Source organism: Xiphias gladius, chromosome 16, assembly GCF_016859285.1.
Source record: "Xiphias gladius isolate SHS-SW01 ecotype Sanya breed wild chromosome 16, ASM1685928v1, whole genome shotgun sequence".
Lineage (NCBI taxonomy): Eukaryota > Metazoa > Chordata > Actinopteri > Istiophoriformes > Xiphiidae > Xiphias > Xiphias gladius.
Genome location: NC_053415.1, coordinates 7129280 through 7149675, shown reverse-complemented (window position 1 = coordinate 7149675; position 20396 = coordinate 7129280). Strand labels below are relative to the sequence as shown.

At 39.3% G+C, this 20396-nt stretch overlaps 1 protein-coding gene across 2 annotated transcripts in view; it reads left to right on the top strand.

Annotated features, from left to right (window-relative positions):
- ramp1 (receptor activity modifying protein 1) overlaps positions 1-20396 on the top strand; it is a 57340-nt gene that overhangs the window by 15699 nt on the left and 21245 nt on the right. For both annotated transcript variants that reach the window (XM_040148786.1, XM_040148787.1), the window contains exon 2: positions 18657-18792. In XM_040148786.1, coding sequence (XP_040004720.1) covers positions 18657-18792 — 136 coding nt within the window. The remainder of the gene's footprint in view (positions 1-18656; positions 18793-20396) is intronic.

Sequence of the window (20396 nt, the reverse complement as noted above, 5' to 3'; positions counted from 1 at the left end):
CCACCACTTTCTCTCTCTCTCTCTCTCTCTCTGTCTCTCTCCCCTTCTGCCTCCCTTCCCTTTCAGTCAGATAGTATCATATTACTTTTGCAAGTATGGCAGTGTTGTCACTGAGCCTGGATTAGACACTGTTAATGCCATGCAGACACTCAGCTCTTTGTCTCTGTCGCTCTCATCCTTCTCCTCTTTCTAAGTCTGGTCCCAGATAATGTCCACTGCAACAGACAGAGATCTCAGCTGTTTGCGGCAATGACTGTGCCCTTCACTGACTCAGAAGTGCTGCTGGCATAACAGCAGAGCTGCTTGGTATCATTTCTCATATGGGATAACAAAAAACAGAAGAGAGGCAAACAAACAACTTGGCAGTGTTTGTTTTTTCACTTTGCGTATTATGTTTTCAGTGAGGAATTAAAAGATTTGAGGAGTGAAACCTGGCCTCTCCACTCGTATAAAAAAAGAATCTGAAAATACAGCTCTAACTGTCATTATGATCAGTGGTGGACATGATCATTCATGAGATGGATTGTTTGAACTGATATTGGAGGATAAGATAAACTTCATGCAAAGCTTAAGACAATAAAGAGAAACAGAGAGAGACAGAGTTTGAAATTGAGGCCCCTCGGCAGGAATGTGACCCTACAGAACTCCTCTAATGTCCTCTGGGTCTCCAGTGTTGAACCAGAGACACGGACAAAACAACAAAAGGCAGAAGATTTATGCATCCATTTGGGTTTAGGGCAGAACGGGAGAACAGTGAATTCAGTTGAGAGGTTTCTGTGTGCCTCTCATGTCAACATAATGTATAGTTGTGCCTTTTACTGCCTCTGTAGGCACCTAAAGCGCACAACAGGGAGGTTACACAGACATAAATGGAAAGGTTTGTTGTTTAAACTGTATTATATATATATATATATATATATATTTATTTTTTTAAAATAAATATAAAGAAAAACACAATTTGTGTAATAGTCTAATTATTTTTACTGTAAATGAACTACAGCTAGTGATAAATCACCCTGATGGCAGAGAGCTATTATTAATAGAAGACTTTTGCCAGGGTGCCAGGATCAAACTAAGCATTAACAATCAGTTAAAATTATGTGAGAAATTAATTCAAAAAATATTAGACACAAGGAAAACAAGATAAAAATAATGAAATGGTACACATAAAGCAGCAGCAACTCTGTGATTCCACACACACTGTTGGCCACTTAATAAGTCCTCCACTGCAGCACTGGACTGGATGAGTGGTTTGGTTTTAGCAGCTGCAGGCGGTGCTGTGACACCACCATCAGCCCCCCCACCCCCAACTCACTCCCACTCAAAACAATTTTAATCAGCCCATGAACTAAACATGGCAGTTTTCCATCAGCAACTTTTAGCTCTGTAATCCCCAAACTACTGCTGCTTCAGAGTGTAACCAAAATCATACTCCATTATCCCAAAGGATGAAAACAGACAGGGATATGCTCAGTGACCTTGAGCATACATTATTTATGACTGTTTTCATCCCGGTAGTTTTTGATTTTTAAAATTAACATTTCTTCACCAGAAATGTGGATGTAGTGTGTCTGTAGGTGTAATCGTGCATGCTGTGAGTCCTCCAGGTGGTTATCAGTATGGAACAGTAAACTAAACCGGATGTTGTCAAGCACCCATCATTTCACTGCATGTTTACAATATCATGCTATGGTGTCCAAATTCCAAATAGAAGTCTTGAATGGTGGAAAAAATGGAAACTTTTTACACATGTAGTGATTACGCTGAGGATCGTTTTTTGGTGTCAGTGTCCTCACACACACAGCAGTGTCAAATGTTTCTGTGCGGTATCTAGGGATTGCCACTTTTTATGAAAAAATTTGAACATAAATATTTGAGCTGCATTGATCCGACACTGTATGTGTTTTTAGAAAATTCCGTCTGTAGGAAACAGGCTGATCCTTCTCCAGCGGGGATCAATTGTAACCTGCACTATCACTTTGATCAATAGAGAGCTGAGGTCATGATGTCAGCTCTGGGCTAGACTCTGTTCCAATAGCTTCTGTAACTTAGTAAGGTCTCTAATTGGGCATTTCTTTAATCCGTCTGTCTGAAAAAACGAAGCATTTTCCTGGGGTTTACTTTTCATATTGTGAGAACAATGCAGTGGTCTTGGGCTTATGGGATGTGATGCTTGTTAAAGTCTGCAAAATAAACCATAAACCAAGGTATTCGGCAAATTTTGATCTGATGATGGTGCTAGATGAAGAGTCAGAGTTAGAATTCATCTTGTAGGGGGACATGAATGTCCACACCAAACTTTATGGCAAATCACCCAAATTTCAACCTCATGGTAGCGCTAGAAGAAAGGTCAGGGGATCACCTAAGACAGAGAGGGGCTTAGCTTGCCATCCACAGAGCAACGCTGCTAGCAACAACCCTTAATACAGGCATCCAGATTTATTATGTTTCATTTGTTCAGGTCTATCCTTTACTTTGTTTCCTCTCTATATGTGCTTAAGGAGAAATCAGATCTGACTACTGCTACCACTCAGTGTTCATTTGGAAAGATACATTTTCTGACAATTAGGATGCAAAAGAACACATTTCCTAGAGTGCTATGACCCAGAGTTCAAGTGGTCTCTTGGTTATACTGTTATGTGTTATAATGCCTGTGTGCCAGATATCAGGAAAGTGGCTTTGACTTTCGTCAGCATAGTAATGACGCTTCTCTCAGCCTGGGGCTGATGTCTTTCTGTATGTTTCCTCCAACTTATCAGAACTTTTATTCAATTATACATGTTATTTGTATAATTGCTCTATAAAAGAATGTTGGCTGGATGTAAATATAGGTTGTATGTAAAATGCTCAAATTTAACATAGACAATTGCAGAAGAATATGTCTTTATTATGCCTTCGGAAAATAGAGTTACGTATCATACCATACATTAACCCTTGTTATCGTGTTCCCTCTGGTCTTTGTAGATAACGTGCTACAGTGGAGTTGCAGCTCATCCTGTTGTTTTGTGCCTTTCTGTCTACGTTAATTGTATGCTATTACCAGACAGACCCAGTCAGGGTAGACCTCTGTCTTTACTGAAAGCACTGTCCGCACTGTCTAATGATTAGCTGGTGATGGATGGGACTCAACTCGACAGAGATAGATGTCTCACACACACACACACACACATGCACACACACACACACACACACACACACACACACACACACACACACACACACACACACACACACACACACACACACACACACACACACACACATACTCACACATGCACAACCTATTCAGTAATTGTCACAATGTGTTTGTGTGTGGGCATGGAAAGGGATGTGTAGGTGTGTGTATGTGTCTGTGTGTGTAGGTGTCAGGGTGGGCATGGTAAGGTCTAAAGAGAGAGGCTAAGCTTGGCTATTTTAAACAGAGCTGTCACAGTTGTGACCGCCAAATGCTCATTCTCAGCTCAGAATGAATAAAAACTACTTAAGATTGTGGACTTCACAGATTAGAATAGTCTCTGGGTCGGCCTATCTTCAGTGGATCAGAGAGCAATTGGATATCAAAAAAGCTAAGTGTAAATGCATCCGTGAAACATTCAGAACGGACTGAAACCTGATTGGTCCAAAATCAGCTGGTAATTTTAAGACACATTCTAGCCAAATGTTGAAAAGGTGTAAATGCATTTTTTAATCCTATTTACGTCAGTACGTGCTTTGTGGAAATACCTGTAAGTAGGTATTCCAGACATAGCAGACACTTAGAGTGTCTGTTTCCTATGATAATATCAGCCAAAATTACACTGAAATTAGCTGTTGTTCTCCCTGTCTCACTGAAGTGATTGGAAAAAGTGGCTCCAGTGACTTAAACTAATATGATTACACAGACATTGCACCTAGTTGTTGAGATGTGATGATCCCTAATCAGTGTAATCTCTGAATCATCTGTGTGGGCGAGGGAGTGGCGTCGAGCCTGAGAAAATAATCAAACTTTAGTAGTCCTCACTTGATGTTACTTTATGGATAGTTTTTAGCTAACACTAGCACATTATTGTTGTAACTAAACTGCTTTTTCTTCTTCTGGTATTCTTGGCAATTACCAGAAAGCTTCATGCGCATGTGCCGCTGCCTTGTGGCCTGAAGGAGAGCCAACCCTGATTAGCATGTAGCTTGAGAAAACGATGTGTGTCGCTTACTTTCAGTGAAAGTGTTATTCAAACACGAGATTCTTTAAGTGTAAATGGTGCCAGAATCAGTATCATTAGCTGCTTGGGCCTGGTGGACAATACATTAAAATGCATTGATAATAATAATTCAAAAGGAGGAGAAATATTCACTTTTAAGTTTTTGTGTCTGATTTTAAGCAGCCTGGGCTTTATTTAGTCAAATGGTCACAAGAAAATTAGATCCCGATCTGTGTTGATTGAAAACACCACCCGCTGTCTGTATTTTTAAGTTTTACACACGGGGCAATGCTCTTTCTCGCTCTGATGCATCTTCACCTTTTCACTGGAGACAGAGTAGACAAGAGCTATACACTGACCAGCCACAGCGTTAAAACTGGTATCTGGTTTTAACGTTGTGGCTGACTGGTGTGTGGAAATAGAGAGGAGGGGGATTACATACAATTGCAGATAGCCTTACTTTGTATTTTTTTTATAGTTCTTTCTTCTGACTGTTGTCCTAGAGGAACGTCCCACTCCAGAGAGATATTTGTCAGACACATTACACTGAAGCAGTTTCTTTCTCTCTATCTCTTTTCCCACTCTTTATTAAAAAACCAAATCAATTATAAATGCTCCTAAAGTGGTTTTACATTGGGTAGCTAACAATTCCTAGAGCCTAATCCCTGTGATAAAAATCTCATTTACTTCCACAGATCATGTTAATATAAGAGAAACCATGCAGTCATTTATTATTGTGCCTTGTCTCCTGGCCTAATGCAGAGCATTTGGTATGGTTTGATAAGTCCAGGAGGGCCTATTAGTTCCAGTAAGGAAGATAGAGCCAGATTTGAATTAGAATGAATAAAAAATAAATCTAATTTCTTCTTCACTTTTTACACTTTTCAAAACAGTGATGCAGAGCTCTCAGCCTACAGACTGAGACCACTTCATAGTGCCACTCCTACCAGCCATCTACAACTCTATATATGGATGGGTTATCTGTTCAAGTATGTTGATATTCAAAACATTTCTGTGATTATTTTGGGTGTACAAGGTCCATTTATTTTCACTTTTACTCTGTGTGTGTTACATTATTTCAACCTTTTAAAAGCATTTTCAAGAAACCTACACAGAAACATTAAATTATTCAGGCAATGTGACATCATATTTGCACTTTATTTTTTATTCCAGCAGGAAATTCAGGCCACACTCCTGTCTGCTCTCTGCACAAAAAGGTCACAGACAAACAAAGTCCATGCTCTGACTGTAGATGCTGAGTGTGTTGTACAATAGCCCAAATTTCAACTGCAATATTATAGTAAATCTACATTTTATTATGTGGCAATCAAGGTTTTTTCTAAAAGTTTCCCAGGAATGATTAGTTTTATGATTAAAAAAAAAGTAAAAATGATTCATAAATATTTATGTATATCTTAATATAGAACGAGGAGTTTTACGTCACTGGGTAGCACATTACAAGGTGCAGTTTGTTTACCAGTACTAGCTATTTGCTGCCTGCTAAGACAATAGATAAAAAAAGCAGAGTATAGTTCTGGAGGAAACAAATGGGGAAATCTGGAAATAATATATTCTGGTAACTTGCTGTGCTGCTTCTTTGAAATGGTTTTCACTCTGCTCTGAAGCGTTGGTACCATGCGGCAGCAGCAGTTTTAAGTCATATATAACACACATCCGCAGTACACTTTGTCATCAGTTGCTTTTCTTCTGTACTCTGCTGACTTCTTTTGTCTCTTGAGTTGTCCTCTCATGCTAAGCCCAAAATTGTAAGCTTTCTTTTGGGTATCTCTCACTCCAGTGTTTCAGTCACATAGTTATGTAGGCAGTTCAGGTGACTAAAAGATCTCTAGCTTTTTCCTCTACAGTATATCTCCAGAACAATTCCTCAGCTCTCCTAACTGCGACTTTTGATTGCTAACATGTTTGCCAACTTTATAGGGTGTTAATGTATGTCAATAGTTTATTAAAAATATACTGACCTTATTAGAAACACCGTTATTTATATAGACCCTTACATTGACTGGTTAATACGCTGATTTAATGTTAAAAAATTTCCAGCAATTATTTATATCACATTCAAAACCATTTCAACGTATTTGTGTATTCCTTACATTGTCAAGTACAACAGGAACATCTAGGTTAACACTTGCTGCTAAAACTTGTAGGCTGTCAACCCTCCCTATCACAAAGCAGAACTGGTTCCGTCCACTGTGAACTGGCTGTCTGCTAGCCAACATTGCCTCAGTGCTGAGTGTCACGGATGTCAGAGGGACCGGAGGCATCGGTCACTGGTGATTGGTTAGAGCAAAACTGAACTGAAAACAGCCAACATGAAGCCAGTGTCAGACTGAATAATGAAGTAGTCACGAAACGGCAATTAAGCCTCTTTAGGCTAAAGCGCAGCCATTATTAAAACCTCCCAAATTAAAAGCACTGCATTTGTCTAATGTGACCATTTAAAACACCCTCACTGCACAAGCTGATGCACCCTCTTTTTGTAGCCTCGCTGTGTGTTTCTTTGTCTCTCCTCTGATATTGAGCCCAACCACATAGCTCCAGGCTTTATTCAAATTCAATGGCTTATGTTGCTGGCTTTTAACAAGCAAAGACACGTTGCATTGAAGCACGCTCTGGGCTTTAATAATAACACTAAGAGTACCTTTGAGGGAGATAGGGGCTTGTTAAGCTTCGCGGCCGTCTCAGGTAGCTTTTTCATTGATAGAGCATCGGATAATGGGGGGTTGTCTGTGGTGGGTTGCAATAAAGCTGAGAGATTAAGGGGGATACATTGCTCATTTTGAGGTTTCTTTGGGCGAAATCATTCTTATGTCACACTCTCTGTCTCTCTATTTAATCACATGAATACTTTCAGGGATGTTGTTAGTTCCAAGTGAAACGCACCCACTGGGTCTCCAGCTGTCTGATGAGGACAGAGGACACGCACATTCAGCCGAGGTGGAGGAAAGCATTCATTTGTGCGTATGTGAGTGTGAGTGACAGTGCTAGAGGTAAAACGGTAATCCGATGTAATGACGGCAGCTGATGCACTGCTACTGGCGTTCCTCTCCTCTAATTCATCAGACAAGCATCGCTCGCTCGACAGAGAGTAAGAATGAATCACTTTAGTTTCAGCATGTTTGTATCCATCTGTGATAAACGCCCAATTTTTGGACATATCAGTACTTCGCTGGGTTTGTTTACATTTGTTTGGTCTCAGATAGTACTTGGTAATCAGCTGTGAGAAAAAAAGTTAAATTGTTAGGTGTGAGAGCCAAGATTCGTTTTTATACTGTATATTTTGGTTCGATAAATAAGTCTAATATGTATTTTGTTGAATAAGTTAATTAATTAAATAGTTAATTAGCTAATGATCATTCGATTTAATTCTTGTTCTTGTTCTTGTTCTTGCCACACGCTTTTCTTACCGTGGTGCAGTTTGCTGATTATTCCAATAAGAAGATACTACAAAACTATGGATTAAAAATAATTTGTCTTGTCCTTTTTTTGACGTCAGAGTCCTGTGGCAGTTTTTCCTCCTCAAGTTAATGTGCACGAGTTAAAATAGGCAAGCACTGAGCTTCAACATCAAAAATTTGTAAGAAAAGTGTTCCACTTGAATGAAGGGGCATTTGTTGAAGGGTTTGAAACCACAAGAAAAGAAAAATAACAACTAACTACTGCGGTTGTGTGTAAAGTTTGTTTTTCAACTATAAAAGGTACCGTGTCTTAGCCATGCTACTTACCAGGCTCTGAACCATTTGACATCTAGCTAGTTTAAGACAGTTTGCCCGTAAAGAATGTAGCACAGAGATGAAGGTACAGCTACTGTTGTGCTGGGCGGCTAAAGTCACAGCTAAGGCAATGGAGGAGAAGTTGCAACTTGCCTTTAGCTTACGGAAGACCTAGCTAACTAAGATAAAAGGGGGAAAAAAATCAGATATGCCACTCAATGGATGACGGTGATGAGAATATCTTAACAATATTTAACAGAATTTCTGGTTGAGTTCAACAGGCTGTCAACAGGCTGTTTGGAGAGATCTCTAAATGACATACCAATGTTAAAAGGATACTTCAACAAATTTTTGAAGAAGAAATTAACAAGATCAAGCTAACTGGTTTGAAACCAAGGCTGATGCCTTTTCAAGAGACGGCAAAGGCTTGGATGGATAGACACACCTACACATTGTGGAAGCTACAAAATGCAGCGAAGAGGTGCAGCCGCCAGATAGCGTATGCCACGTATCTTTCTCATCATTAATGCGTGATTCCAAGGAAGCTTCTGTGCACTCTTCTGCATCATCCTCTGCTTCGTTTTAGTCGTCTAAGGGCAGAAATGGAGAGACCTACATTGTTAGCCCAGGCATCTGCTCTAAAACAGAGACACATGTTAGAGGAAAAGGAAGCTAAACTAAAAAGAGAAAGGGAGGAGCTAGAAATACAATGTGCTTTAGCAGCATCTGATGCCAAAATTCCAAAAAGCCAAAAGATCTTGATTGTGGTCAATGGATAGAAAAATTAGTGTAACATTACTGTGTTGCTTGCACTGCCCTACAATTTATGTCAAAGGAGTACAGTACAGCTAGTTGTCTGGAATTTGGATTATTTTACCAATGACCTTGTTGAGAGAACATAGAGACCAAACTCATTTAATTGCTCACAGTATGCAGTACATCATGATAATGCCACCATTTTCCAAAGTTAGCCTGGATATTAACACCAAGGCTGGATTACCAAGCGGGCAAAAAATGTAAGATAACTAGATCTCTGGTGGAAAGTTACAAAGAAGACTGATACCACTGTTATAATTGTATGATAAATATGAAGCTACAGCCAGCAGCCGGTTAGCTTAGCTTAGCACAAAGAATGGAAATAGGGGGAAACAGGTAGCCTGGCTCTGTCCAAAGGTAACAAAATCCACCTACTCTACCAACCCCTGTTTCCAGTCTTTGTTCTAAGCTGCTGACTGTCATCTTATATTTAACCGACAGATATGAAAGTAGTATAAATCTTGTCATCTGACTCTACACCAAAGAAGAAATCAAACAAATTTTCTGAAAATGTCAATGTTAATTATTTTTGTTCAAATTTGGCTAATGATTACACAAATCAGATCAGCCACAACATTATAAAATTCTGTCAATATTACATTACAACACTCAGCCTAAACATTAAAAACCGGTACATGGTTTTAATGTTGTGGCTGATTGATGTATATATTTATATACCTAAATAAAGCTCTGATTTATCAAACCAAAAGCACTGGCTTTGTCTTAAGCACTTGTTCACGTTTTCCTATATTCATGTCCATAAAGTACCTTTATGTTGTAAGCTTGCACTGCAGGGAGCTGCAGGAGATTTTAGCAAGAAGTGGAAGAAAAAAATATCTGTGCTTCTCAGGTGCACATCATTCTGAGGGAACATGCCACAAGTGAAAAACAGCCATTTTTCATTGGAATTCTAAGGAACACTATGCTCTGCTGATTCTTGTGGCTCTACTTGTAACGAGAATGATGGGGAATGGAGAGAACCAGATGAAAAGTGTATGATAACAAAAAGATATTAGAAGAGAGGAAAAGTGTTAGAGGATGAACAGGGGACAAAATTAGTTATATAGAGTAAGGGTTTTGTGACCATTTGTGACCTTACCACTAACCCTACAGCAGCAATTGTGCTGGAGAAAATAGCTGTTTAACTTGGTTAGTGAGTTGAGAGGAAACCACTGCACTGGATGACCATTTTCATATGTAATTCTTTAGTTATTTTAAAAATTGTTCCTAGGAAAGGGCAAAATGAGGCAGTGACTTTCAACACTATCAACATTTCACATCTGTTGATTATTTTTTGAAATTATATATTGTATGTCAAAGACTGTAATGTTGTTACAGTTTCCCTTAAATTTCTTCAGGAGGAGAGATTGGATGTACAAAGTGTGTGATCATGGGTTGGGAGATTGCAGTTTGTGTCCCTCCTACCAACACAGTTTCTCTTCTTTCCCTAACTTTAACCTTGGCCACAATGTTTCCCTAAATTGAACTCCAGCAGTGTTAGTAGCCTGAAATTAACCATACATTAACATCAGAGGTGGCAGCTCAGAAAACACTCAAAATGTCATTTTCTAAACCTAAAAAAAAGGAGCAGAGTCTGATTCCTGCCTCATCTGCAAACAGAACGCTGCTTCTGCACAAAAATACAAACACAAGCGCATTACTTTTCTAACCATGCAGTACTGTGGTTGACCACACAGAATTTAATGAGGAAGTCTTTAGCGCATAAAACGGGAACATGTGCTGATTTTCTGATATACCAACTGGAAAGAATATGATGGCAAAGTTAAATCATCCAAGGTGCTAGAAGGACTCAACCAAGTTTGTACCAGAAGAGCTGAAATGTGTGGGTTTTTAAAATTTGTAGAAAACCTGTGTAACTTTACAGAATCTAAACTGAGCTGTCAGAGAGGTGGGACGAGACACAGATCTCCCTTTTTCTCTTTCTCCTCTACTACTCCATGAATTAAGATGATTCATGAATAAAAAGCGTTTAAAAGTCAAGGAAGTGGGTGTTTTGATGTTAGATTGGATGATAGGGGCGGTCAAAAATATTTTAGATCAGAGGCCAGAGATGAAGATTTCCGTCTTTATGAATCATCAGTGAGAAAATGACGCCAATGAGACAGATGGAGTGAGAACAGCAGCAGAGAGTGGGATGCAGGTTCATTTGCGAACATCAGATCTGACTGGCTAATTAGTCTTTGCCTCTGACAGAAAACATCTGTCTCTCTCTATTGGCTGGTTGTCACTTTCAAACTTGAAGAAACAACCAGCAGCAACATGTGAACAATTTCAAGAGGCTATATCACCCATGAGTCAACGTTCTGCCACTACTCTGACACAGACTCTACTGTGTTTCAGTGAATCTGTTGCCAGAACAGCTGCTACAGAGTATACATAGGGAGAGTTCATTATTTATGAGGCAATTTAGTTGTTCTTTGGAGCATTTACCGCTTTTGTTTAGTTTCATTTTAAGCTATATTTATTAACATCCTGGGTCTTATTTTCATACCTGTGACCATCATTTCTATCTGTTATACAAAGAACTCAGTGCATTAAACACAAGCAGTATGCCTATCAAACAGGTTGTTTGATTTTACACAACAAAGTCTGGGTCTACAGCTCTCGGGGACTGCTATTACATATGTAAAAAATGTATGAAGTCTTTTGTGGTTTCAGAGGGAGCTGCGTGAAGTCTGATAAACTGCCTCAAGTGATGTCACTTGAGTCAACACACCAAAGTGTGTGTTTTGCTAGTACACAATGCAACGCAGCTGATGACAGTACAGTCGGCAGCTGTGTTGCATCGTGGGTAATGTAGGCCCCTGGTTTTGACAAAGAAGAAGATTTTGTGGAATAAAAAAGGCAATACCTCCGGTTCTTCTGCAGTGATTTATCTGTTTTATTTAACTAACCATTAAGAGTGTGACAGTGCTATAGGAGAGCCACGCTGAATCAGTGGAGAACTCTTTTAACAAACCAACAGTTAAGACAGATTTGTTTATTTGGAAGTAAAACCGAAAAGTGATTGCACTCAAAACAAATTTAAAAATAATTACAATGACAGCTACGGAGCATCCCTGGGTTCAGCCGAGAAAAAAAAGCCACGTTTAAATCTGTTCTCTCTATTTAGAAATCTGTGAACACGGTTTATAAACTGTGCTCTTGGATTCATAATCCGTGACCACATATTTGCAATTGAAACCGTGGGTGCACAGATGACGAATCCGAGGAAGAGACATGGCTTTTTTTTCAGAGCTTTTTTCTCAGCTGACCCCAGGGGCACTCTGTGAAAAGCTGAACTGGAAAGTTGGTCTGTAAAACATTGTTGCATGTTAATAATGGGAGGCAAACGAGAGACTGCTACAACCTGAAAGGCGAAGACCACGCAACTCTACTAAGAAGTTTATTAACTAGCATGAGTTTTTTGTTTCGTTTCGTTTCGTTTCGTTTCGTTTCGTTTCGTTTCGTTTCGTTTGAATCGACATTAAATATGAAGCCAACATCACACACTCAGGCAAAAGCTTAAAACCTCTGGCATCTGATAAAACACAGCTGAGCACAATCACAACACTACGCTGCTGCGTGAATTATCAGAACTTCTCCCTGAAGTAGTTTACGATAAAACACAGCTATTAATATTCAGAATGATAAAAAAATCACCGGTGTTAAATTGATAAGAAGCAAAGTCTCCAAACCTTCACAACAACACCCCCAAAGAACATAATCTTCAAATCTTCACCATATGGCTGAAAAATTGACAGTGGAGGTGTTAAAACTTCTGTATTTCACTAGACCATTACCATCCAGAACACAGAAATGTTACTTTCTAACAGAGACCAGTGACATTTGTATTAGAAAGAGAATGTAATAACACACCTATGTGTTGGGAGTATTGTTACGCTGAGTTTTTGGGAAACAGGATGGAGCTGGAAATCTAAGCCTTGGAACGGAAGGCAGTCAGGAAGCAACAGATGTCACATTTATCATCTGGCATTCTTCCCATGTGCTCCAGTTATGTATATGTATATAGGCTTATTTTTACAAATTGGAGCAAAATGATCACAGGTGGGAGAGTTCCAACGTGGAAATCATATAACATATTTAAAGCGTGGCCTTTCTTATTAGACCTGCTGAAGTTCTTTTGGTAGAGGCTCTGTAACCGTCGGCAGGGGATTATTCAGGATTGGAATGGGATTTTCAGTGATGGGGTTGTCAACGACAAAATTCACATGATGGAGATAAGATGGGAGTAAACAATGTACCCAGTTTCACTGATAGAGGTCCAAACTGTCTGCTGCAGAAGCCACAGCTGAAACTTTTCAGAACGCCCCCAATCTGCTTCATCAAGGCATCATCTAGCAGTACACTAAAATTTGCATTTTTCTCTCAGGAGCTTCCTTAGTCTGCAAACCCCTGCTGCTTAGTGTCTTACTGTGGGATTCTGCGCAGGAACATGTTAGAAATTCATGAGAAAAACAACTTCTGACTTAACAGAATATGCACAAGACAGATGAAAAATCCATTTTATTCATGCTTATTGGTCATTGTTGTTGTTGGTTTCTGTTTTCGATCATTTCTGAACTGGTTTGTAATTAAACCATTTTCTATTACAAATACATACCTAAAATCAGACCGTAGTCCCTGTCATAATTTTGCCCAGAACTGCTGAAAAAATACAGAAAGATTGAAAGATTAAGTGGAAGAATTCCACTGAGTCATAACCCACTGTGTAATGTCATCCATTTCCCCTGCCTCATCTATATTTAGACCTTCATTTCATCTGACTTGAATCTCATCATCGGCTGAACGCCTGCAGCATTCCTTTCTCAGTAGTCACTTTGTATACGTATGTAATACCTGAATCTTTCCTTGGTGTTTAGTCTCAACCTATTTGCTTTCATTCCATAATAATTCCCTGTGTAAAAACTTGAGCTTTTAACATCTTGTGCTTGTGTGTGTTCATTTCAGAGCATTTCAGTATGTTTGCATAACATAACCTCAGACACCGTTGCTTGGAACAGCTCCAGATATGATTACAAGTACTAGCTCGCACTATGATGGAAGAGCAGCAGATCGGCAGCTGTCGAACTAGACTTCAAAATGGTTGCGTGAACATGCATGTGCCTAAATGTCTAATATATGCAAATATAGGCTTTGAGGCAACCAAGAGGGCGATGTGATAGAGGAATTAAGAGTGGGTCTGGAGTCATAGGCATGTAGCTGTAAAGCTGTTATATGCACATGCAAACACACAAACCTCCATGCACACAGATACTAAATGTAAACACATGGTAACTGCCTCTTTCATCAATCGATATACTTTTTCTGTCAGAACAAACAAATGAAAAGAATCCAAATAGAGAATTTCTTTCAGTAACGAGATCCCAATATGCAGCAACGTCTGTCTTGCTGCAAGGCTCTTACATTAGTTTCTTTCTGAGTTTAGTTCCCTGTGATGATGATTAGAAAGCAAAACATCCTGTAAATAGATAGACAGTCCAATACCATCTCACACACATATAATCACACACACACATACACAACACGCAAAAACATTTAATGTGCACGCGGCCCCCTGAAGCTAGCTGCTTTGTGGTCATACACGGGGAGCAGGAGAGGCCCCACAGCGGCCCCACAGAGAGGAGAGAGGAGGCAGCAAGTGCAAGGTTGAGGGTCACCAACTATCTACTTCCAAGAACAAGTATGCATCGACTGCAAGTATGCATTCATGCTTTTATGTATTATTTAACCAGACAAGTTGACTATGAGCATGCTTGTATTTGCAGCAGCTGCCTTAATGAATGGGTCAGGTGAGGTCAAGTTGAGTCAAGTTGAGTAAGCCAAGTAGCACATACAGTATCTCAGTAGGCTTTAAAGAAACGCAAAACATGTTCCTGACCCAACAAGGACAAACCTCCCAAAAAAATTTTCTGACAAAAAAAGAAGAGACCTTGTGAGAAGCAGTTCAGAAAGAGAGAATCCCCCATCGAACAGAGGGTTCTAACAGTATAAATCTTTAAAAATCGAGTCCAAGGAATGCATTTAGTGAAATGAAAATAAGTGGTGCCAAGCCTCTACTTCTTCCAGGAGAATGATGGAGAAGAAGGCAGTGGGTCACAACACAGACAGCGCCAGACTTGCGGGCCAAACTTCAACTCCCTGACACGCATGTGCACCCTGTGTCATTTTCAGATTAAAAGGAAGCCTCACTACATTATTTTTAGAGTCTGCTCCCAATCAATATACAGTATCAGTAGGAAATGGGAAAATCTTCAGTCAATCATGACCTTTCCTCCGCATTCACCATGCGCTGCCTCACTGTGAGTGCGAGCAGAGTCTGGATCATATAATTAATTCTACAAGTAGAGACACATGTTTAAGGGATGGGACAAGATGATTCATGTTGAGGAAAAAACATTGTCTGTTTTAAGAAATTTCAAGTTACGGGAGGAGAGATTAAGGAGATTACGTTTTTCTTTGTAACACAAATGTTATTTACAATTTGACTACTAACAGATAAATTTGAAGTTTCCACACATCCAGGAGCCAGACATATTTTCTGTTGCTCCAGTTTTTGACTTAGTTTTTGTTCGAAGGCAACCTAATTGAAGGCTTTTGGCTATGATCCTGCTGCCCACCTAGATACGGTACTGGCAGCAATATCATTATTTAAGTAAGTGCGATAAGATAAGACGCTAAATAAAATGAAACTGGTTAGGAAGTGGCAACATTACTGCACATTTAGTAAGAAAATACTGAATTGAAAAGACAGTGCTTTCTATCTGTTGATCCGGCAGATTGTTGATCTATAAACATGTGTAATATGTCAATTTTACAGTATGTAATAATGACAAAGTTTAAAGGAAAACACTATCATCCAAACTTCTTTATTTGTGGTGCAGGATTGATACATTGATTGGCACAACCAGACTGTTTTCATCATTATGTAAGCCCTTGCATCCTTCAGGCTTTTTGATAAATCAACATGCATGCAATTGAGCCATCATTAGTACGGTTCAGTTAACCCTCTCACGTGGAATGGATTTACTATGTGAATATGCAGCCTGAGGTCTCTGTGGCCACCAGGGATTTGGATTATTTGGGTTTTTTACATTTTCTCTCTTCGTAAGAAATGTACTATTCTGGACATTATTATATATATATATATATATACTGAATGTTTATAATAAATACTGTTCTACACATTTGAAAAAAACAAGGTCATTTTAAAATTGTTAACAAATTGTTTTAGAGGCAAAACATTTATATGGTTTTCTACCTTAAGTGGCGCAAATCATATGTTCCGAGCTTATTTAGGCATTCCTTATTTAATCTTCAAGCAAGTTTGTATTCAAAATGCATACTATGGTTTGCTCAAGATAAGATGCCTCATTCCATCATGTTGTCAGGAATGACTGATTGGTCAGCAGTGTTGGGGTACAGAAAGTTCAAATATTGCAGAAAGTCCCTCTCTTGCTCTCGTGAAGACAATGTGCTCCTAAAACAGGCAGATCACACGTGCTGACATGGCCTATTGCCTTAAAATCAGAGCAGCAGTCTCAAACTGAATCTAGAAGCAGAGAGGGGTCAAAAAGACACTTAGCATCACATTTGCTACAGATTAATTTCAAGTTGGCAACCAAAACTGCTAACCAGTTACATTTACCAGTGGAAATAGTCATAATAAAATTACAGATTTGTAATTAATGTTTGTTTAATTAGTAGCTTTTTTTAAATTAAATTGAACTAATTGTTTTCGTTGTATAACCCTAACTATACCTTAAACTTGGTTTATGTGCCATAACCAAAACCTTTCTCTAACTATACTGGTGCCATGCACAGATATTATTAAAAGGAGGTTTTGAATATTTTTACAGAATCATCTGATATCAACGTTCTTTTCTAGCAGCAGGGTTGGTTTATGTTTTCATGATATTCAACCTCTTGGGGCCCCCTATCGATAATAACTACAAGAAGAAGCATTAGCTACATAGTGGCTGCCTAAATTGAACCAAACCTTAACCAAAGGGGTGGCAGATCATACAAATCTTGAATTTTTTGTGATAGCTCTGGAAGCCACTGAAAAATCAAGACTGACCTGCCAAATGAGTTGCCAGATGAGAAAACGGAAGGTGATGTTTTGTTTGTTTTGTTGTTTGGTTCAGAAAACTCAGTGTTACAAAATAGGTTGCAGACAGGACCAAAATCTGCTCTGCAGAAAAAAAATGCAAACCCTCTCTTTCACTGTGTCCTATTTTTGCTCTTCCTTTATGTCCGTGTCTTTCTCTCATAAACACTTGCACTTTTTATCTCAATCGTTGAGCGTGGTCTTTGCAGACGTGTAGATAAACCGTTCCTCCATTTTATTCTTTTTTCCCCCATCTTCAAAATGACACTGACTGATTTGTCCCTTACAACCCCCCCACAACATACGTTGTTGCGGGGGGTTAGTGAGAGATCAAGAAGGAAGCTGTACAAGGAGGGATGAACAGAGCTGTATACAGATGTATAGAGATTCTCTCAGATAAGACAAAGGAGAACAGCGGGTTATACGTTAAACCGAGAGAGGGGTCTTATAGGAAGAAGAGAGGAAAAGACGAAAAAGGTGAAAACTGGTGTTGAAAATAAGTGGAGGCTGCAAGGAAACAGGATGAGGAGGATTGGGAAGATTGCATAAGAATAGGATCCTGAGGGTGTGTGTGTTGGAGGTTTAGATGTGACAGTCTACTGATAAGTATATATGTTTGATGTCTGTGTCTCAATATTTGAGTACTCTTCATTGACTTTCAGCATAAACATGGGGTAATATGACAAACAGAGACTTATTTGCTTTCTTGGCCAAAGTTAGGTGAGAAAATTGATACCACTCTAGCCTGACTCTGTCCAAAGGTAAAAAGGTTAATCAGTGAGATTTAAAGATGCTTTCTGTCTTGAGTCTTTATGCTAAGCTTAGCGAATCAGCTACTGGTTCTGGCTACATATTTTGCTCACATACATGAATATGCTCGATTTCCTCATCTAACTCTGAGAAGAGAGCAGAAAAGTGTATATCCCAAAATTTAACATTAAAACTGGTAACTGGTTTTAATGTTGTGACTTATTGGTGTATAATGCATTAATTGATATAACATGTCTATAAGACTTCCCATCAGCTATTAGTCTGATAGTGTCATGAATTTATTCAACAAAAGCATGGTGGATTCTCTGTAGTAATCACTGAACATTATTAAGAGTTTAATGCTGTGGTTTTACCTCCATGAGGCATCAGAGTGACTTTTTAATCTTATCCTCCTCCTCCTCCTCCTCCATCTTTTGTTCTTATCTCTTTATCCACACACACAGTCCCAGAGTTAAGAGTCCACAGCGTCCTCTTTAACATCTAAAGCACTTTCCTGTTCATTGACAAAAATAGAAAATATCCAATATAAATATTCACTGTAAATGTTCTTGTTCAGTGGAACATGTCCCTACTGTGTGTGTGTGTGTGTGTGTGTGTGTGTGTGTGTGTGTGTCTGTTGGGGGGGGGGGTCTTGTAAGGCAAAGATATAGCTATAGCTATAACACTATAATGGCAGATGGTGTTTCAGTGTAATGTCCAACAGATGGAGAAACATCTTAGTTTGCAGTGACCCAGAAAGACATGACAACGTTTACTGTCACTTTCGTTCCTAAGTGCTTTTTTGTGCTCTCACCCCACCACCATAGGCTTTACTCACTGGCTGTGTGCTGCACACACACACACGCTTAAACAGGGAGATAGTGGAACTAAAAATGGCGCTAGTCCTCAGTTTTTCATATCCTTCTTTTTAACATTTTTGAAATGATTAGAAAAACTTTTAGGACCTACTCTGACTTTGCTCTTTGCTCCACTCTCTCTTCTTTTCCCCCTTTCTTCTCTCTTGCCCCTCGACCCCCCAACTCTAAGCAGCGTCTCAGTGCGTGCTGGCACTGGGATGCGGACCCCACTACGAATACGCCATTGAAGAGTTCTGCCTGGCCAGATTCAGGCTGGACATGCAAGAGCTGGATCAGAGACACTGGTGTAGCTGGGAGGACACAGTTGAGTGAGTACAATAAACATACAGACACACACACACACACACACACACAGACACAAAGGGAGAGCGAGAGAGAGAACGAAAGAGACCCATCCAAACACAAATGCCTAAAGATTTACATTCACACAAATCAGCTTCACGTTTTAAATTTGCATAAGGCTATTACAATCCTATCCTCTTTGTTAGCTTTAATGTGATAAGAACATTAAACGCATAAAATGGGATTGTAATGTGTTGCCTAAAAGCCTATTACCTTTATTCATCAACTTTGATCCAGTCTAAGTCAACAAAATGATCTGATTTTGGATTTGTTTATTTCTGGCCGGAGCTCTAGATACTTGTCCAACTTATTGGTCACGTTCCAACAGCTACTTAGATGCTGAGTGAGAGACAACAGAGAAAGAGAGTGAGTGGAAAACAATGTAGAGCGGTGAGAGACATCCGCAGAGACAGTGTCAAAAACAAAAGCTATACGCCTCTTGCATAAACTGAGATTTTTTGTGCATGCACAAATAATATCTTTGCGCTCACTGTGAAAGACGTCCAGTGCCACATTTTTTCAAAATTGCTTTTATAATTTGAGACTCTGTTACTGGCATCAATTAGCACAATTAATAATTCCATAAAAACTACCCCTCTCTTGACTGTAAATTCAAAACTGTGCATCAGACTTTTTTGTATCAAAACAATAAACCCCCCATTCTGAAATGTGTGGTTATAATATCGTGCTGCCTCTCTGATTTACCACTGAAAGCTCATAACTCTCCTCATCTACCTTGGAGAGGAAACCTAATTAAGCAAATCTCCAACAGGTCTGACCTTTGTCCAGATTTTTCTAGTCTCATGAGTAGCATTGTCTCTGCACTCCTGAAAAGTACCAAATGTTGCTTTTGAAACTCTTTCACACAGCTTGGGCCCAAGCCATGGACAAATTATGAGACAAGGGGCATCTTGGTACAGATATGTAAAAGGCCCCTCACCCCTCCAGCATAGCAGCAAGCATGTTTTTTTGGTCGTTTTGTCCCTTTTTTTGTTTTTTTTTTAAAAAATCTGTGTATTTGGTCGTTTTGTGTCTCTTTGTGATTGTTTTACGTCTCTTTTTGGTAGTTTTGCATATCTTTTTAGTTGGGTTGTCTCTCTTTGTGGTCATTTTGCATGCCTCTGTGGTAGTTTTGTGTCTTGTCGTATTCATTTTTGTTGTTGATGACTTCCCAATAAGACATGTAAAGAATTACTTCAAACAGCGGCTCTGGCCCAGGGGCTCCCTGACCCCGTGGGCCCCTGGGCCTGCGCCCAGTAGGCCCGTTCAGTAATCCATCCATGCCCACAGCCAACTATGTCATAATGGGTTCGGAAAAACCAAGCTGCAGGCTTAATTTGGGTAAAGGAACATAGTCAGGCAGTACTTTGAACTAAGTAGTCTAAAGATAAATAGTCTCTTATTCTCAAGTGGATAAAATCATACCTCATAGACAAAGTCTGTTGTGTTTGGATAAATAATGAGGTCATCAGCAAGACCCTTGACCGTCAGGATACCTGATGGCTTCCATTAACGTCTGTTTTTCAATGTGTACATCTTCCATCTATTTTGAAATCTTGATGTATACAGA